The sequence below is a fragment of the Suncus etruscus genome, chromosome 7 (genome assembly GCF_024139225.1).
Source record: "Suncus etruscus isolate mSunEtr1 chromosome 7, mSunEtr1.pri.cur, whole genome shotgun sequence".
Taxonomy (NCBI): domain Eukaryota; kingdom Metazoa; phylum Chordata; class Mammalia; order Eulipotyphla; family Soricidae; genus Suncus; species Suncus etruscus.
In genome coordinates, this window is record NC_064854.1 from 46,134,062 (window position 1) to 46,152,044 (window position 17,983).

General features: G+C 40.0%; 1 protein-coding gene across 1 annotated transcript in view; it reads right to left on the reverse strand.

Moving 5' to 3' along the window:
• Nucleotides 1-7,155: 7,155 nt before the first annotated feature.
• The window catches only part of KIF26B (kinesin family member 26B), a 318,803-nt gene continuing 307,975 nt past the window's right edge, over nt 7,156-17,983 (reverse strand). Inside the window, exons 11-13 of the mRNA XM_049776648.1 lie at nt 12,697-12,899; nt 11,911-12,061; nt 7,156-7,454 (exon numbers count right to left, since the gene is read on the reverse strand). Coding sequence (XP_049632605.1) covers nt 7,306-7,454; nt 11,911-12,061; nt 12,697-12,899 — 503 coding nt within the window. The 3' untranslated portion in view covers nt 7,156-7,305. The remainder of the gene's footprint in view (nt 7,455-11,910; nt 12,062-12,696; nt 12,900-17,983) is intronic.

Genomic DNA, 17,983 nt, shown 5'->3' on the forward strand with positions numbered 1-17,983 from the left:
CTTGGAACTGATGGAAATTTAGTTAAAGCAATATATGTGGTACCAGCCCCTTTGAAAATGCCTTAGAGTTGTTCAGAGGAAATATCTGCAGTGGAAGGAAACAATTGTCTTGTGGGCAGAGATACCCTAGGAAACCTGTACTTTCCAGTTTCTAGTTTGTTCTTCCTTTCCTGTCTGAATGTATCCAATTGAAACAAGTAGCTAAAAGCCCATGTTTCTAGGTCCAAACCAATTGAATGACTGAGAATGGCTTTTTTGTGAGCAAGTAAGAAACACTGAGAAAAGGAAGTTACCAAGCCAACAAAAAAACATGAATACACAAACAAGGAGCTTCCTGACACTCTTCATGTGTGATCACCAACCAAGAAGCTAACACTTTTAAGAACAGAGGCCAGAGTGATGATATTCTTGAGTGAGTTCATCACTCATTCACTAAGCTTTGGAGACCAGTGGAGCACCATATCACAGGAGATCCTTGGGAGCTTGGGGGGAGGGGGGAAAGAGCACAGTCAATATATTGTTTGAGTGAAAAGACCCCAAAACCCCCACACTCACCTTGCCCTCAATTATTTGGCCCTCATACAGAAAAGTAACTTGGAAAGAGAGAGAGGAATTCATGACTCTGAGTAGAATAACAGTGAACATTTAATGCCACCATAGTTTGATTCTTTTTAAACACCAGATTCTTGTTTTTGACAACATTTTACACCTCATATGCCACAAAAAAGTCAGAGATCGTAGCCAGCAAACAATGTCTTCACACTGGAAATGGCACATAGCTTAATGAATTCATGTCACCAGTCTGTGAGAACTATAACCTTCTTTTCTGGACTGTTCTCCAGGTAGCCTGCTCATATTTATCATGATCAAGCCAACAGCTAACGTTATATAGTTATATAAAGACCCATACACAAAAATCAGTCTGTTTGCAAACTGGTTATTGGGACCTGCCCAAGTACAAAATCATTGATTTTCTGACTATAACAAATAAACTTTATTTAAAAAAAAATGCTCACCAGAAACAGTTGTAAACTATTAACTTAACTTATATTTTAAATGGCACCAATTATCAGCTAAAGAGTGAATTTAAAAGAATAACAAATATTACCAATGAATTTTTAAAACAAGATATTACCACCTTGTTTATAAATTACTGTTTCTGACATAATCAGTGTACTTGGGCAGGTCTTGTCTCTACTTATCAAATGGGCTCCTTTTCTACAGATAAGCATTTTATATATACATACATACATTACTGGAGCTGAAAGAACCACAAAGATCATTTATCACAATTTTCTCATTTTACAAATTAGAAAACTGAGTTCTAGAGAAGTTAGGTAATCATCCAAAGCCATAAGACAGTTTTCCAAACTGGACCAGAACTCAGGTTTTCCATCCTATGCTCTTGTACCATATCACATACCTTCTGTACACATGCATCCCTCTACATCCTGTGTACACATGTCAGTACAGGTGTGATGTGTGTTCATGTGCACACACTGAGTATGACAACACCACATGGGAATGTCCAATAGACTGAACACAAATCCCAGTTCCACTATAAAACTGCTCTATGAACTTGGGCCAACCATTGATCTTAACTTTAGCTTAATCATCTTCACGATTATCCCCAGCTCCTAGACAGAGCATTATATTTGCCAAAGCACTTCCTATCCATTATGCCATTTTCTTTTTATACTCTCCCAGAAGTTATGACCCCCAATTGTTCTTTAAGGAGTCTGCGGCCCAGCAAATTGAAGCGACTTGTTCATGGTTGCCTAGGATTTCCAACCCCGATCTCAAAGCTTTTCTCCTAGGTTTTAGCTACCTCTCAAATAAGACTACTGGCCCCAGCTCCTCCCTGCCCCACCAGTATCAAGTGAGGGGACAAGATGTTTTAAGTACGATAGATGACAAAAGTCACTAAAGTGCTTTGGTTTCTCCAGAAGAAACAGATTTCGTGTGTGTGTGTGTGTGTGTGTGTGTGTGTGTGTGTGTGTAGCTTTTCCAAACACCTTACAGTAACACTGAGGGTGGTTAGTTAGGGAATTGTAGTGATCTAATATGTCTACACTTTTCCTCAGAAATTCAGTTTTGAACCAACAGTGAGAAACTAGAACTTCTTACGTAAACCCAGGCCTGGAGGCTGATTTCCATTTATATTTTCATCGAATTCAAAATGAAGGGACCTTTTCCCATGTTAGTGAACTACTATAAAAAAAAGCTTAATTTTTCAACTAACTCTCTTTATTGAGACTAGACCTTAATTTCAGTTGTTTTGACTTGTTTATCTTTCCTCTCCCAGGGTCAAGTCTCCACACTAAAAGAGCTCACTAGAATGAGTTGGGGAGAGAGTCAGAGACAAACCAACACACTTGTACTTCAATGCATAGATTTGGATAACATTTCCAAGCATGATGTACAAATAAATTATAAAACATAAGGAATGCTATAAAAGAATATCCTGAGTTTACAAATAAATTATAACTTCTTCATAAATTCAAACATAATGGCATATAGAACATTGGTTACCAGTACAGAGAAGGAAAGAATAACCCTTTTAAGTTTTGAAGGTAATTTCTAAGTATAGAAAACAGTATGAGTGGCAGTATTTCAGCACTTATCCCTATATGAATGGGCACTGGGAACATTATAGAGAGATTAATTAAGCACAATGAACACTTGATACTTCTTCAAATACTCTCATTTTCCAATAATATAACATCATTTCTGATTCTGAGTAGGGCCACCCAAAAGCAGAATATTTTGTTTAGGAATGGATAAAGTAGCCTTCAAAATTAAAAAAAAAATTAAATGAGCTTGTGTTACAAGATTGTCTCCTGGATTAAAACCATAGTTTTGTTACTTGAAAATTATGAGCAGTATATAGTTCTTTTGGTCAAAACTATTGCCAAATGACATGATATATGAATTTTAACCTACAAATATTGACAGTTACTTGATGGAAGAGTAAGTGACATGATAATCCAAAGGAATAGTATATTTCACTGCCTGTTCTCTAAACCTTCCTCACATCCCCCCAAAAAAATTACATTGGTGATGTCTGAGAAAAAGAGGTACTAGTTCTGCTTCATTGACACAGAGAAGAGTGGACAACTCTGGCTTTTCTCAGGCACACATGTGGCACCCTTGGCTTGAGTCCATTTTATATGAAAAGCTGAGTCACATGTTCCAACCCTGAGTCACATGTTCCAGGGGTTGCAGGGAATGCAGGGTCAGTGGGATCACTCTAACTAGTCTGCACAGGTCTCTCACTTGTATCTTATTAGGATGGCATCAGGTTTATATGTCACTGCCCTTACAGATGAGATGGCCTTTTCATAGAAGCAAGAAAGAGCAATGAGCTTTTGACCTAATAATCTCCTACCTTTAATTTTGAAATGAATTAATCTTTACTCATTTCTTTTCAGCCTAAATTCCTTTTGGAATAAGGAATTAAAAATAAATTCAATCAATAATTGATTTGGAAGCCTAATTACAGATGCCATCAACCACCAAAGGAGTTTATAGTTAGTCAATCTAGCAAATCTTTCCTTTTTCAATCTGAGCAACCCAGATCACATAGCTGGTTTAACAGCAACACCTATGATAGAGGTTTATGGGTGAGACTCAACTCATGATCAACACTAGAATCTAAAGCTCAAAGAAAAAATTCTGTTTGTTTGCTCAATAAACAGAAATGCAAAAACCAGTATGAAGTGTGCATGTGTTATATTTTTGGAACCATCGTAGGTGATACTTGTAGCTACATTGCTACTGTATAGGAACAGACTTCAAACCTAAAGCTAATATATGACAAATCAGGCTGGACTCCTGCTGGCAGAGCTCCCTGTGCAGGCCTCCATGGCTTTTTATCAAACCAGTTCCCATCCTCTCCTCAGCTTGGGAGTTCCTGTACGATGCCCACCTGTGTCAACACCAGACTGACCTCTGCTTCTGCCTCTCAAGTTCCTCTTGTCCCAATAGTAATAGGAGATAAAACATCAGAAAGGGTGTTTTGATTTCACAAGTGAAGAGATGAAAGTCAGCAAGAGCTTCTCCATGATGAGAGAGATTTCAAGGACAAGACTAAAGGCTGCAGCTCTCAGGTGGGGAATAAAAACCCAGGATAAAGTTAACTATCACCCAGTGAAGCAGGACAGCCCATCAAGCAATGCAGAAGAGATGATATAGATTTATTCCCTGGAAAACAATAGCTCTATTTCCCTTTTATGGGTCTAAGTTGCTTAGGCATCCACTTTAAAAATATCTTTGGAGAGAGAGACATATTTCAGGCAAGGAGGTAGGTATATAGTTCTCAATATTAATTTCAAGTAACATTTTTTCTGGCCCCTTCCTTTGTGTGAACAGTAAAATAAACATGTTTTCGTCAACTTTTTCTTTGCCTTTTTGAGTCACCTGTAAGAAAAACCAAAATTCAGAGCACATTTCATATCCAGTGATTGTGTGATTGGTATTATTTCAGGGGAGTTGGTGAGGTCAGCCTCCTTTGAGCCTAGAGATCATCACATGAAGAGTCAACTCATAGGAACATATACATGACTCATTCATAAAAGAGTAACCAATATGTGGTACATGAAGAAACTGACAGCTTGTTTAAGTATTTTTTCCAAGGGGAAAGAAGTCAAAATGGCAAATCTCCATACCAAGCTGTTCTACAGCAACACCTGCAGTGACCTGTGAGATGTTCTATGATATGGCATCTTGGGAAGTCTACTTGACTTGGAAAGACAATGTTCCCCTCTTCTATTTCACACAGCATCTACCAGTCTGTGCAGGGGGGAAAGATGAAAGGCCATTTTCTTAGGAAGAATTTCACTGATCAAAACTTTACATCTTTGCATATATTTCCATTTAGTGTCACTCTAGCAAAGACCTGTCACATATGTCAGTGCACTATGATAACTGAGAGCTCAGACAGATATGCTGGGGCAAAAACCAAGATCACTAATTAGTAATAAAGTGAAGTTGCTTCCAACAAAGTCTAGAGTACTCACCATTGACAATTCTGAAATCAAAAACTTCCCATGAAATGCTTCCTTTCCAACCAACAATCATAAGCAATGTCAAATGGAAAACTCAATCTCAAAACAGTGACCTTCCTCAGGGTTCAGAAACTTCAAAAATGTTGCTCATAAGCCCATTCATACAAGTGCTGAGGCAGAGGCATGTCCAGGGCCAAGAATTTGCTCTGAATACTTAGATATAAGAATAAGGATCTGTGGGAAGTCCCGCTTCCCAATGGAACCAACATGCTTGGTAAACAAGGAGGGCCATGACCCATTATGAAGCAATCGTTCACCCTAGTTTATTCCATTCAGTTCTCAGATGCAAGCATGATTTCCATGTACACCTCTGCAAATAATATTCAGAGAATATGCAAAGCTGTGCTTGCCATTCATTAGCTGGTGTCCAGTCCATATAGCCAACTTCCCATCAGTGCTAATACATGGGCTATGCCTGATTCCTGTTAGTGAAGGATCCAGTTCTGAGAAGTTTATGAAACTTTTATTCCCATTGACTGACCTTAGCTGAGCTCTATGTAACTATGTTTGTAAAAGAGTACTGATAGAGATGTAAGAGCCATTTTTTTCTTTCTGTTGGAGTAAGGGGTAGGAGAACTGTCTATCCTGGAAGGAGGCTTGTGAAAATTTATTGCATATGCAGCAAAACAAAATGATACTTTATCAAGTCCCATGTTCCTGCAATAGAGGAAAGGCTGTAGGACTTGGACTGGGAGCTATAAGGTAGAATGACACCCTGCTACCTACTACCACAAAAATTCCTTCAGCACTCTGTGCTTCAGTATCCATCACAAAAGGGCCTCATAATCTCAAAGGGAACTGGGTGGGAATGGCCACATACATTTTAGAAGTAAAATGAATTTTAGAATGTATTTCTGGGAGCCCAGTTCCTCCAATTCTGTGTCCAACATGTCCGGTGGTGTTTGGTGCATGAAAGGACACCTTTGTCTGTCTTCTGGGTGCAAGGCTGTGGGAATAAGCCTGTTCTCTTTTGGTATGAATACTCTGAGTCATGGAAAAAAATGAAACTTCTTATATTTAAGCAGCATGATAGATACCAGATATATCGGTGTAATTTAAAAATCCTTTCATGCTCTAAACCAATTATGCTGCAGTACCTATGCAGATGTGGGCCTTAGGAAGTCTCCTAACAGGGACAATTCCTTTAACATAATCACAGAAGCAGATATAATCCTTCACACTCACTTCCACCCCCCTAAAATGTAATATAGCTCTCTGGAATTGGTTCAAGCCTTCAATTCAGTCTTTGGAATAGAACTCAGCTTAAACAATGAGGAAAATCTGAGATTCATGGTAAAGGAATGAATATGTGTCAGGACTTGAAGGGTGGACATAAGTGAACAAATAGCCCACCTAAAGAAGTACCCAGATTTCATGGGGTCCTTTCCTCTCCAAAACACAACTCCAGTCTCCTCTCCTACTCCTTTAAACTTATGCACCTGTTCTTTTATCAACCTTCCTGCCCTCCTGCCTGACCACATATCACAGGTGGCACCCAGCATCGCCTACTGCTCCAACCTTCTTTAGAAACACACCAGCTCATGCCCACAAAGTCTCTATGTTCTGTTTGAGTGGCCTTACCAGAATAACCATAAAAGATAACAACATTTATTCATATGCAATACTGATTAGGAAATAGTGCTACAAACACAACTTATTCAGAAACAGCAAGTCAGAAATAGAATGAAACACCAAGAGAACATGATCTATAAATACATTTCAAAAATGTGTCTGATATTCATTTTTGTTTTGTTATTTTTATCTTGACTAGCACCATCTGTACACAAGAAAGTATGAACATAAATGTTTGGATAATAATAAAGATTTGCAAGGCACTTAATCAGTCATTCTGGATAAAATTTTTGTAGTTGTTTGTTGTAGCTTTCAACGGCAATCCTATGTCCTTCCTTTGTCCCTCCTCACAAGACTGCAAGAAGAGGGAGGGTCTCTTTTGCCAGCAGTTCTTATGTACAAACATGTTCTTGAAAGTTCCTCAAAGTGCTTTTTCAGTCTCATGGGGCTTCTCCATTCCTTCTCGTTATCATCTCCCACACGTTTGGTGTTGCACCTTTCCTACAGAAAAAAAAAAGAAAAAAACTTCCTTCCGCTCCACACTCCATTCGGACTTGCCACCAACCTTCATCCTCTTACGTTGTCTTTGAAAGCCACCAGTCCCCTGGGCGTGGGTAGTGGGACTGGCTGAGCATCCCAGGAAGGAGGGCCAGCAGCTGGGAGCTCTTCACCGACGCCTGGAGGTGATGTCAAAGCAGGTGATCATCATGAGGTGAGCCTTACAGAAGTTGACACGGTTCTCCAGGCGCTCCGTCACACACTCCAGAGCTTCCAGGTATTCCAGGGAATCCAGCTCCAAAACCTGCTCCAAATCAACTGCAAAAACGAAGAAGCTTGGTGGGAAAGGGAGACAGGAGGCAAGGATGACCTCCTATCCACTCAACCTAGCTCATAGCCCCTGGACCTGGACCTAGTTCAGAGTTTGGAAGTCTGGGGCCTAGGACCTTCCATTCCCTGACTCCAATGCCCTCTCAGGTACAGAGCAAGACACAGCTGGTGGCTGAAAATCCCAGAAATCCAAGTTGATTTTAAACATTCTTTTAGTTGTTTTTTAACTAACATTTTATTGAGCAACTGTAACATTCTAACATTCTATTGAGAAACTTATGAGGCCTAATCTTAAAAAATTTATCTGGCAGAGAAGAAGGTCTGTGTCTACTGAAATGTTCTACTCTGATGGAATCACTGGTGGGTGCCATGTTTTTTTTACACTTCTACTCTATCTTATTAGAGCTGGTGCAATTTAATTCACCCCTGTATCTTCTTAAAGCCAGTGGATTAAATCTGCTCCCTGTTCTGGCTTCACTGAGCTTGGCTGAGTTCCACAGCCTGGCAGGGTGTTCCCAGGCAGCTATAGGTTGAGACACATTATCTTTGATCACCTTGTGATCATTATCTGTGATCACTTTGGCCTAGCTCATTAGGGTGTCCCACAGAAAGGAGATTATTCACTTGTCTAGAACCACACATTTTGCAGTTATACACAAAGCAACATTTCTCAACTAGGGGCTTGCTGGTCGGTACCCTGTGGGCCCCAGGACATTTCAAGGGGAAGACAGGTGAAAAATACCACATATATGGGGACTCTGGCATAAGACGAGGAGATTGATCAGTAGTATGGAATGGGGGGGGCATGGAAAGGAATAAAAGTTCGAAAGGGGAGTCAAAGAAAGGTTGAGAGGGGCTTGAGAGGTTGTATAGTGGGTAGGGAGCTTCAACAGGCCTTTTATCTCTTGAATCCCCTGAGCACAGAGCTAGGGGTAAATGCTGAGTATTGATGAGTGTGTGAGAAAAAGAACTGATTAAGAAACACTGGTCTATAGAATGCCAGTCTCAAAGACAGGAGGGAGATAGGGGCCACTGGTAATGGGAAGATTGCACTGATGAAGGGGGATGTACATTTTTATGACAGAAAACCAACTACAAAAATGTTTGTAATCATGGTGCTTGGTAAATATTAAAAATAATAACAATTTAAAAAATAAAATCCAAGTGAATTTTTGTAAGCAGTAGAACACTGGATTTTGTTTTTGTAGCAAAGCAAAGTTAGTACATTTTGATTGTTGAGTTCAACACACTATTGTTTAGTAAAGCTATTCATATAAATAAATGTAATAACATTTAAAAATAAATGGTCTAGAGGATATTGTCATTTGATATGGAGGCCATCAGAGTCTAAGATGAGGCCCCTCAGGTCTGCATATCTGCATATGCATCTAAAGCTCGTACAAAACTCCAGGTGCCACAAAAGAGACCCTCCCCTAGAACAACAGGCATTTTGGCACAGCCTCGTGGGGGGACTAATCAATAATAATAGGATTAGAGTTTGATATCTTTTATCTGGATTCAATCCCTAGCAGCACATACCTTGAGCACCTCTAAGAATAATTGCTGAGTACATAATAATTCCTGAATAATAATTCCTGGAGTAATACCTGAGCACAGCCAGGTGTTACCCCCAAAACACAAAACAAGACAAAAATTGGGAGTCAAAGTAACTACAAAGACTCTAGAGATGATCAAATGAAGGATAAAAGTGACCTGATCAATCACCTACACAATGTTACTCTTCAAGACTGAGAGAGACATGTTTCCCCTAAGACAAAGGAACAAACACAGAGAGTGAAGAAAAATGGACATAGGGCATAGGACTGGGTTCCAAAGGAAAGAACAAAATAAGCCCCAGAAAAAGACCTCAGTGAAACATTTACCTGAGGAGGAATTCACAGTGTCAACAAAGATGCTCACCAAATTCAGAAAGATAGAAGGGTGCTGTGAGCATCAACAGAGCAACAGAGAACAAAAGAAAGTACCAGACAAACGTTGCAGCACCAAGGAATATAATAAGTGACCTAGAGAGCGAATACCAGAGGCTTCAGCTGTCACTTAGAAGAAACAGAACCATCATGTGAGTTCAAAGAACAAACAATGTTTGTTCCCCGAGCAGAGCAGCAGAAATGGATTCTAATTCCTGACATGTCCAAAAACGAGGAGGAAGTGATTGTTTCCTGGAAGCAGCAACACATGTGTGAACTGATGCTCTAGCCTGCCTGCTCCCATCCTGAGGGGAAATAGGACTTTGTAAGATGAAAATAATTTTTAGACTTTTCCAGAAACAATTCTCAAAAAAAATTTAATGGAAGGGCCGGAGTGATGGCGCTGGGCATAAGGCATCTGTCTTGCGCACGCTAGCCTTGGACGGACCAAGGTTCAATCTCCTGGCATCCCATATGGTCCCCCAAGCCAGGAGCAATTTCTGAGTGCATAGCCAGGAGTAACCCATGAGCGGCACCGGGTGTGATTGAAAACAAAAACAAACAAACAAACAAAACTTAATCATTAAGTTTGTGGCCGTTTGTGGCCCTCTGTACAACATTTTGTGTCCCTGCTCTAGAGAAATCTTTTTTTTGTTTTGTTTTGTTTTAGTTGTTTGGGTCACCCCCCCCCCCAATGTTCAAGGCTTACTACTGACTTTGCACTCAAGAATCACCCGACTTTGCCTCCTGCGGCCCCCAGGTAAATTGAGTTTGAGACCCCTGATGGAAGTAGTAAAAATCAAAGAGACCTGTCTTAAAAGTATGCACCTGTGTTGCTAAAGTGCTTATGGATTAGGAAGGAAGGAAAAGGGCATCCCTAGAGGGAGATTCACGGGATAAAGCTCTTATGTTTGCCATCATCCCAAATATTTGGGTCTTTTTTTGTAGACCAGAAAAGATGAGGATCCAGATGTAAACTCTCTTGAAATCAGCTATTCCTCACTTGGTCCACAATCTTTTTTTTTTTTTTTTTGGTCCACATTCTTAAGAAGGCCTACTGTGGTGTCTTATGCATGTCAAGTACCAGGAATCATTTCCTGCTGAGGTTATCTACTTAGTTGAACTCTGAGGAAATACTAACAAATAACACCAGATTTGGATCCCCAAGATGGGCCACACAGTTGAAAGAATGCTTGTGTTTGAGGCTCTCCATGACTACTCCTGGGGAGTAGTATCCTCCTGCTCTCACTCTTTTCGAGAGCACAAGTCCCCTTGTAAAGACAGGATCCATAGGGATCTGCCTGATAGTGATCATAGGCACTGCGGGGTGGGGGGGGGGGTGACTCCACATGGAGACTGATTCTTATTTCATCCTCACTAAGGAGGCAGTCTGAGGAGATGCTTTCAGCTCATTCTCAAGGAAAAGAAGCTACTTAAAGGCAGACTGTTGTGTCAGGGAAGGCCCAGACTTGGACAAATCCTGTCACTTTGACCAAGATTCATTTTCACCAATATTTATCTTTCTCTCTCTTTCTCTTTGGATTCTGATTATGTTCAGAGGTTTACTCTGGCTTGGTGCTCTTAAATTGTTCCTGGTGGTACTTCTAGTAAAACTATGTTATGTGGGGCTAGAACCCAGGCAAAGCATGAGCTCGGTCCACTTAGCTATTTCATCGTCCCTATCACCAATAATAATTAAGCCCATTTCTGCCTCCTGTGCTCCTGTCTCCTATGCTCCTCCTATTTCCCTCCAGCCCCAGACCCTGAGGCTATAGAGTTGAGAGCAATGAAGACAAGGAGCCAGAGGCTGAGGCTAGGGGAAAAAGACTGACAACTGACGAATGGAAAAGAGAAGAAAAGGGATTTTAATGCCAGAAATATACTTTATTTCACAGACCACGGTGCTTCGGGTCCCATAGCATTGTAATAGCTGGGGCCCAATCTAAGCTTTATTTTGCGGTAAATGGAATGGCTAGGAACAAATAAATAGAGACAATTGAATCTGTCTTTCAAAGAGAGCAAAATTGTTCTGAATTGTTATTAGATGGTTACTGTCATCCTATGCTTTCTATTAAATGGAAATAACATTGTGAATGTTATTTTTTCCCTGAAAGATGTTTTTCCCTTGCTTTCTGGTGCTTTGTGTGGCTTTTCTGGGATTTCACATTCCCTCTCTATTAAAGAAGTGCTATAAATTCTTGTCTATTTCAAGCTAGATGTGCAATGCACTTTTGTGGCCTAGGAGCGGATATGTAATCCAGCCTTCATGTCTGGGTGATCTTCTGCCACACGCATGGAGAGAATCTCATTTTCAGGAGCTTTGGACTGAAACACAGAAAGCATAATTCTGCGAGAGAAATACCCAGCCCCCTTGTTGCCCTTGACCCTACCATCTGGCCACCAGAAGGGATGATTTCAAGTTCTGTGTGACTGTCCCCAATGTTGGAGACCCAACATCCCTGCATATGCCCCAGGGTTACATCCTGTCCCAGTGGGAAATGGACTCCAGGACTTACATTCACTGAGCCACTTGTTGGGATCCAACATCAGATACTGTTTTGTTGTTTCCAGTTCCTTCATCAGCCACTCGTACTTGGCTCGAACCTCAGCGATTCTCTGCTGACGATGCTCCAGAATTTTCAGTTTGGCGTTGAAGCACATGACTTCCTACGAGACAAAAAAAAAAGAGGTGTGGGCAGTGGGAAATGAGAAGGAGCTGCAGCAAATCCAGCTCACAAGCTTATAGAAATTTGGGGGTTGGTGTGATAATGCAGCTGGTATGATGCTTGTCTCTACATGTGGCTGACCCAGTTTGATCTCAGACATCACATATGGTCCCCCAAATCCACCAGAAGTAATTCCCATGTGCATTGCCACAAGTCAGCCCAAAGTACCAGCAGCTGTGGCTCCCAAAAATCCCAAACCAAACAAAATATCAGCTTCTAGAAAGCATAAATGATGACACATGGAGTTATGCACAGCCCTGTCCCAGGAGTTTGGGGTAAGCCTGTTCTTATGGCCCAATTTCTCCCTGGTCTGTTCAAATAGTTCCTGCATGCAGTCAAGAAGTCATTATGTGAATTTAAAACGCAACTATGTCCATGCTGGACCCATCGGTACCAACTCCCCCAGTCTCTAAGCCTAGTTGAAACAGAGAAAGTTTGATGCTCCCAAAGTCCTGAGCAGAGGTGAGTCATGGAACTCCACTCCAGAAGCCATCTGGAAAGCACTAGTAGTTTGAGTCCCACGGATAGAGCCCTAGTGCTTTGTGTCACCTTGCGGGGACTGCTTATAGGACTCACCTTGTTATTGCCCCCTCGCCGCCGCTGTAGCCTCTCAACATCATCAATCTCGTAGACTTTGATCTCGAAGGGCTCCCCCAGACCTCTCTGGGCACTGCGTAAGGGACCATCCACCCAGCGGACTCCAGTACCATTAGAAGGTTTTCTGACAGGAGAGGGGGTATCAAGGGATAGCGCTGGGATGAGCCTCCGTCTCTGAGAACCTAAGTGGGGTGATGAATGAAGTCAAAATTCACTGTTCTGATCTTCAGTCTTTTAAATGGCCCAGGATGGAGTCCAGGGCTACTAGAGATGCCCAACACATAGGCTTCCCCCTTCTTGCCAGCAAGGGTATTATATTAGAAAGTTTCCATAAAAGTGGGGGCCTCAGGAGCCTGAGCAATAGTACAATGGGCAGGGCGCTTACTTTCCATATGTCTGACCTGGATTCGTTCCCTAGCACTACCAGGAGTGATTCCTGAGCATATTGCCAGGATTAACTCCTGAGCATTGCCTGCCTAGTGTGGCCCAAATTAAAAAACAAAACAAAACAAAACAAAAAAGATGGAAACCCTGCTAGAGAGCGAGTGAGCACATGCTGTGTGCATAAAGGAGTCCCAGGCTCAGTCTCTAAGCATCAGTCCCCTAAGCATCAACAAAAGTGGCCCTAGAGCATAAATGGGAGCGATTCCTGGGCGCAGAGACAGAAGTAGCTTTTGAGTTCCACCAGGGTGATCCTAAACCCAAAGGAAGAAACATATTAGATAATAAATAAGTGTGCTATGATCTTGACCCATAGTTGCTTACTGTACATTAATATTCTTTTCATTGCTGTCTTCAAAAACATTAACAATCTGATTGGGAGGGTGGTAAGAAACATGCAGTGTGTGCCTCGAGAATCGGAACAACATGCTTGAGTCACAGGCAAATCCGGGCCCTTCAAGACAGGTCTCACTACGATCCTGAGCAAGCAGCAGGGGGAACAGTTAGGCAGTTCAGGACCTCTGCTGTGATCAGGAGCCCTGGCAGGTGGCATCTGTGAAACTATCCTGCAACTTCTAAGACAAGACAAATCCGTATGCTTGTAGTTCTGTCCCACTGGTTCTGGGCCCCCTCCAGAGAAAAGGTTGGAGGTTTACTCTGGGTCTGAACCCTGGGAAGTCCTTTAGTTTAGGCTTTTAGTAAAAATTATGTTCACACTGCTGTCCCTTCTAAACCATATGGCGCCTCTCTTAGGGGACACAGGTCTGGAAAGGAGGGTGTCTGGGGAAGGACCACCATTCCAATATCTTCCTTCTGAGGTTGAAGATGAAATTTGCTTGAATTTAAGTCAGAATCCACATGTTCTTGGAGTTTGAGAGAGCTATTGATGGAGGAAAGGGGTTTCTGCAGGAACCTTCAGCCACTACACCAAGTCTGAGCTGATTCTGCTTTGCTGTAGTATGGATAAAATGCTCTACCCCAACTCTGCTCTGAGGAGAGTGAAGGGAAGCAGAATCAAGCAGGAGCTCCCACAGTGAGCTTCACTGCTGAGGCTCAGAGGGTTGGGTGGTTCACTGGTGTTTGGGAGGATCTGGGAGACAGAGGACCCACAGTATGTGCTTGTGGGCTGTCAGCCCAGGGAAGTGCTAGTTTGTTTTCTTTCCCCCCACTCAGATGGTTAAAGAATAAGGGAGAAGATATGGCTTTCCTTTTTCTTCTTGACCATTCTCACTCTGCCTGCTGCTGACACAGTGCTGAGCCATTGTGGCCTTCACACTAGAAGGAAACATATGCTTTCCTCCAATTTCAAGAGATGTACTATGTGTTTCTGTAACATGACATATTGCAAGTTTGGTGGAAAAAGGCCAAATTTCATCATATAAAGAAATCCAAGATATAGGGTTTTCTATTCATGAGCTATTCTAGAACATCAGATCTTGCAAAGCCACAACCTTCAGCCCCCAGTGGTAGCCACAGGAGACTCCACAGTTAAGTAGCATGTGGCTGCTCCTTCCTCTCAGGAGACCATATGAGATACTGTAAGCACAGTTCTCTAAAAGCATTCTGTATTCTGTGGCTAAAATAATATTATATGTAGAAAATTCTAATGATGCCACCAAGGACTCTTCAAAACAGTAAATCTATGCAATAAAGCAAAAAGCTACAAAATCAATACACAGAAATCAGTTTTATTTTTATATGAAACATGTAGAAGGAAAATAGTATTTAAATCCCATTAACTTTTGTGTAAAAAAAATCAGATACCTGAGAATTGATTGACAAAAGTGGGTAAATACTAATAAGAACTGTAAATTACTTTAAAAGAAATAGGAGATTCAAGGAAATAGAAATATTGTCTCTAGTCATGCACTGGAATGATTAATACTTAAAATGAACATCCAACCCAAAGCAGGATGCTGTATATAGACTCAATGCAATCTCTATAAAAATTCCCCTGGCACTCTTCATGGACAGAGAACAAATACTACTAAAATTTGTTTGGCTCCATTCCCTGAGCTGCACAGCCACCAAGATCTCTAGAAACAGAGGTCTGATTTTACCATCCAAGACAAAGCAGAAGTCTTCCACACACCACAAAAGCAGCAAGGGGAGAGTAAATGATCATGCAAAGAGTCTAGAGTTAATCCCATGACAGTATACTTCAGGGGTGGAGAAACCCTATATCTCCTAGGTCAAGGGAATTTCCTCTACAATATCCCCAAAAGTTACTGTGCCTATGCATGGGGATAAAGAAAAGGAGAAAAAAAAAAGCATAAAACAATCATTTTTCCACATGTTTATTTATTGATTGATCGATTTTTTTTGATGTCTTTATTTTGGTGTGGAGATTACGGTTGATATCTCCAATATTATTTTATTTTATTTTGTCTTGTCTTTCTCTTTTTTTTTTGCACTCAAGCATGATTTGATTTCAGAACCGAGACTATTGTGTGGTGCCTGTCTTTATAGCTGTAGTGCTCACCGGTTATTTAATTCGATATTTTTTTTCTGTATTGTTGTGGTATTTCAATTACCTTTTCCACGTCCTCTCTCAAACTGAGGTTGGAAGCCTCTAGAGGGACTCAGCCCATTTTCAGCGTATTTGACTTTTGACTTCTTTTTTTTTCCTCTTATTTTGTACCCCAATATATTGCTTTTCTTGCCTTCAAACAAAACCACATACTTCGATTTTTCTAGCTCTACCTCTTAAATAGAGGGGGAAACAAGGGAGGGTTCCAGGACCAAACAGATATGTGATCACTAATAGTAAGCCAGACAAAGAGGGATCCACCTACTCTAGCAGCCCGGGGTGTGATGGTGGGGTATATGGGTTGTAGAAAGGGAACTGGAATGGGGGGAGGACATAGTTGGTGATGGGTATTCCCCTGACTCAATGTTAATATGTACCTAAAATACTACTGTGAAAGATATGTAAGCCATTATGGAAAAAAATCGTGTTTTTAATCAGAAACTTTCTTTGACTTACATGTATTATTATATCAATTATATTATATGTTATGTTATGTCACTATATTATGTTATGTTAGTTTACCTCATTAAGTTAATCAATTTTGTCTCTTGAATAAATTCTTACAATAAAAAAAAAGAAATCACCTGATAAGGCAAGTGAAGCTCAGAAACATTTCCAGTATTCACTTTGTCAGTCATAAAACTGATACTGAGATCCTTGTTTGCATCACTCTGACATATGAGGATATTGACTTGAGCAGAGGAATCTGACTGTCATTTACTGGACTTTCTCAAACCATTCTATTTCCAACTCAGAGAATATGGGTTTCATTTTCCCAAACAGATAATGCTGATGGAAGACCAAGCTTTGGTGGTAAAGAGAAAAGCAAAATTTTATTCCTGATCATGGAAATTAAAAACTTAATTTTGAAAGTTTCAGGTGGGAAGTTCAAAAGACCAGTGATAGAGATAAACGTGAGGTTAACATGTTCTTCAATAGCTGTTGAAGAAATTTTTTACAAAGAACAGAGAAGCTTTAATGATATGTAATTCACATGCCTATAATTCAACATTTTATATTTAAAAGAAATACCATACCTCCTTCCCAATTTCTGACAAGCACTAAACTACCTGGTGTCTCTATGGATTTGTCTATTCTGAACAACTCATATAAATGGAATCATATAAAACGTGACCTCTTGTGTCTTGCATCTTTCACTCAACAAAATGTTTTTGAGGTTTATCCAAGATTGTAATACAGTCCTGCGCTTTTCATTGCCGAATAATAGTTTGTCGTACAGATGTGCCACATTTTGTTTATCTACTCATCAGTTTATAGCTAGGTGGTTTGTTTCCCTTTTGCATTTACCATTAATAAGAATAATACTTTTTGTTAATAATGATGAACATATTTTATATGAACATATATTTTAAATTATCTATATACCCAGAAGTTAACTTGCTGGGTCATATGAAAACTCTGTTTAACTATCTAAGAATCTGCCGAGTTGTTTTTATAAAATAATTGGATTATTTTACATTATCACCAACAATGTATGCAAGTTAATTTCCCTCATCTTTGTCAACACTGATTATTATCTGTCTTTTTTTTTAAGCCATCCTAGTAGGTGTGAAGTGATATTTTGTTGTGCTTTTGATTTATGTTCCTCTAATGATGTTGAACATTTCTTTCATGGCAACCATTTATATATCTTCTTCAGAGTAATGTACATTGAAATCTTTTTCCATTTTGGAACTGAGTTGTTTTTTTTTATTATGGAGAGGTGCAGGGTTTTTTTTTTATTCTGAACTAAATTCCTTTATTATATACATAACTACAAAACTTATTTCTCATTCCATTTAACTCATCTTTTCACTTTATTGATGTTCTTTAATTTTAATTGAAATCTATTTTTATGTAATTTATGTCATATCTTTTGGAATCATATCTAAAAAAGATATTGTCAAATGTGGGGCTGTGAACCTTTAAACCTATATTTCTTCTAGATGTTTTTAGTTTTATCACTTACATTTAGATCTCTGGTTCATCTAGTTAACTTTTATATATGCAGTGGAAATAAAAGTCCAAATTAAAAAAAATTGTTTGTAATCACAAAACTCCCTGACTAATCAAATGAATTATGAGAAAAATAAGACAGAAGGTATCAGATTCCCTGATTCTAGAGTATATGTATTAGAAGAAGGTATCAGATTCCCTGATTCTAGAGTATATGTATTAGAATAATAAAAATTTGTGGTGCTGGGACAAGCTCTTAGACTAATAGAAGAGAATTGAGAGCACCGAAGTAAACACTCACACATATATATAGAGTTAAATGATAACAAAAGAGTTAGG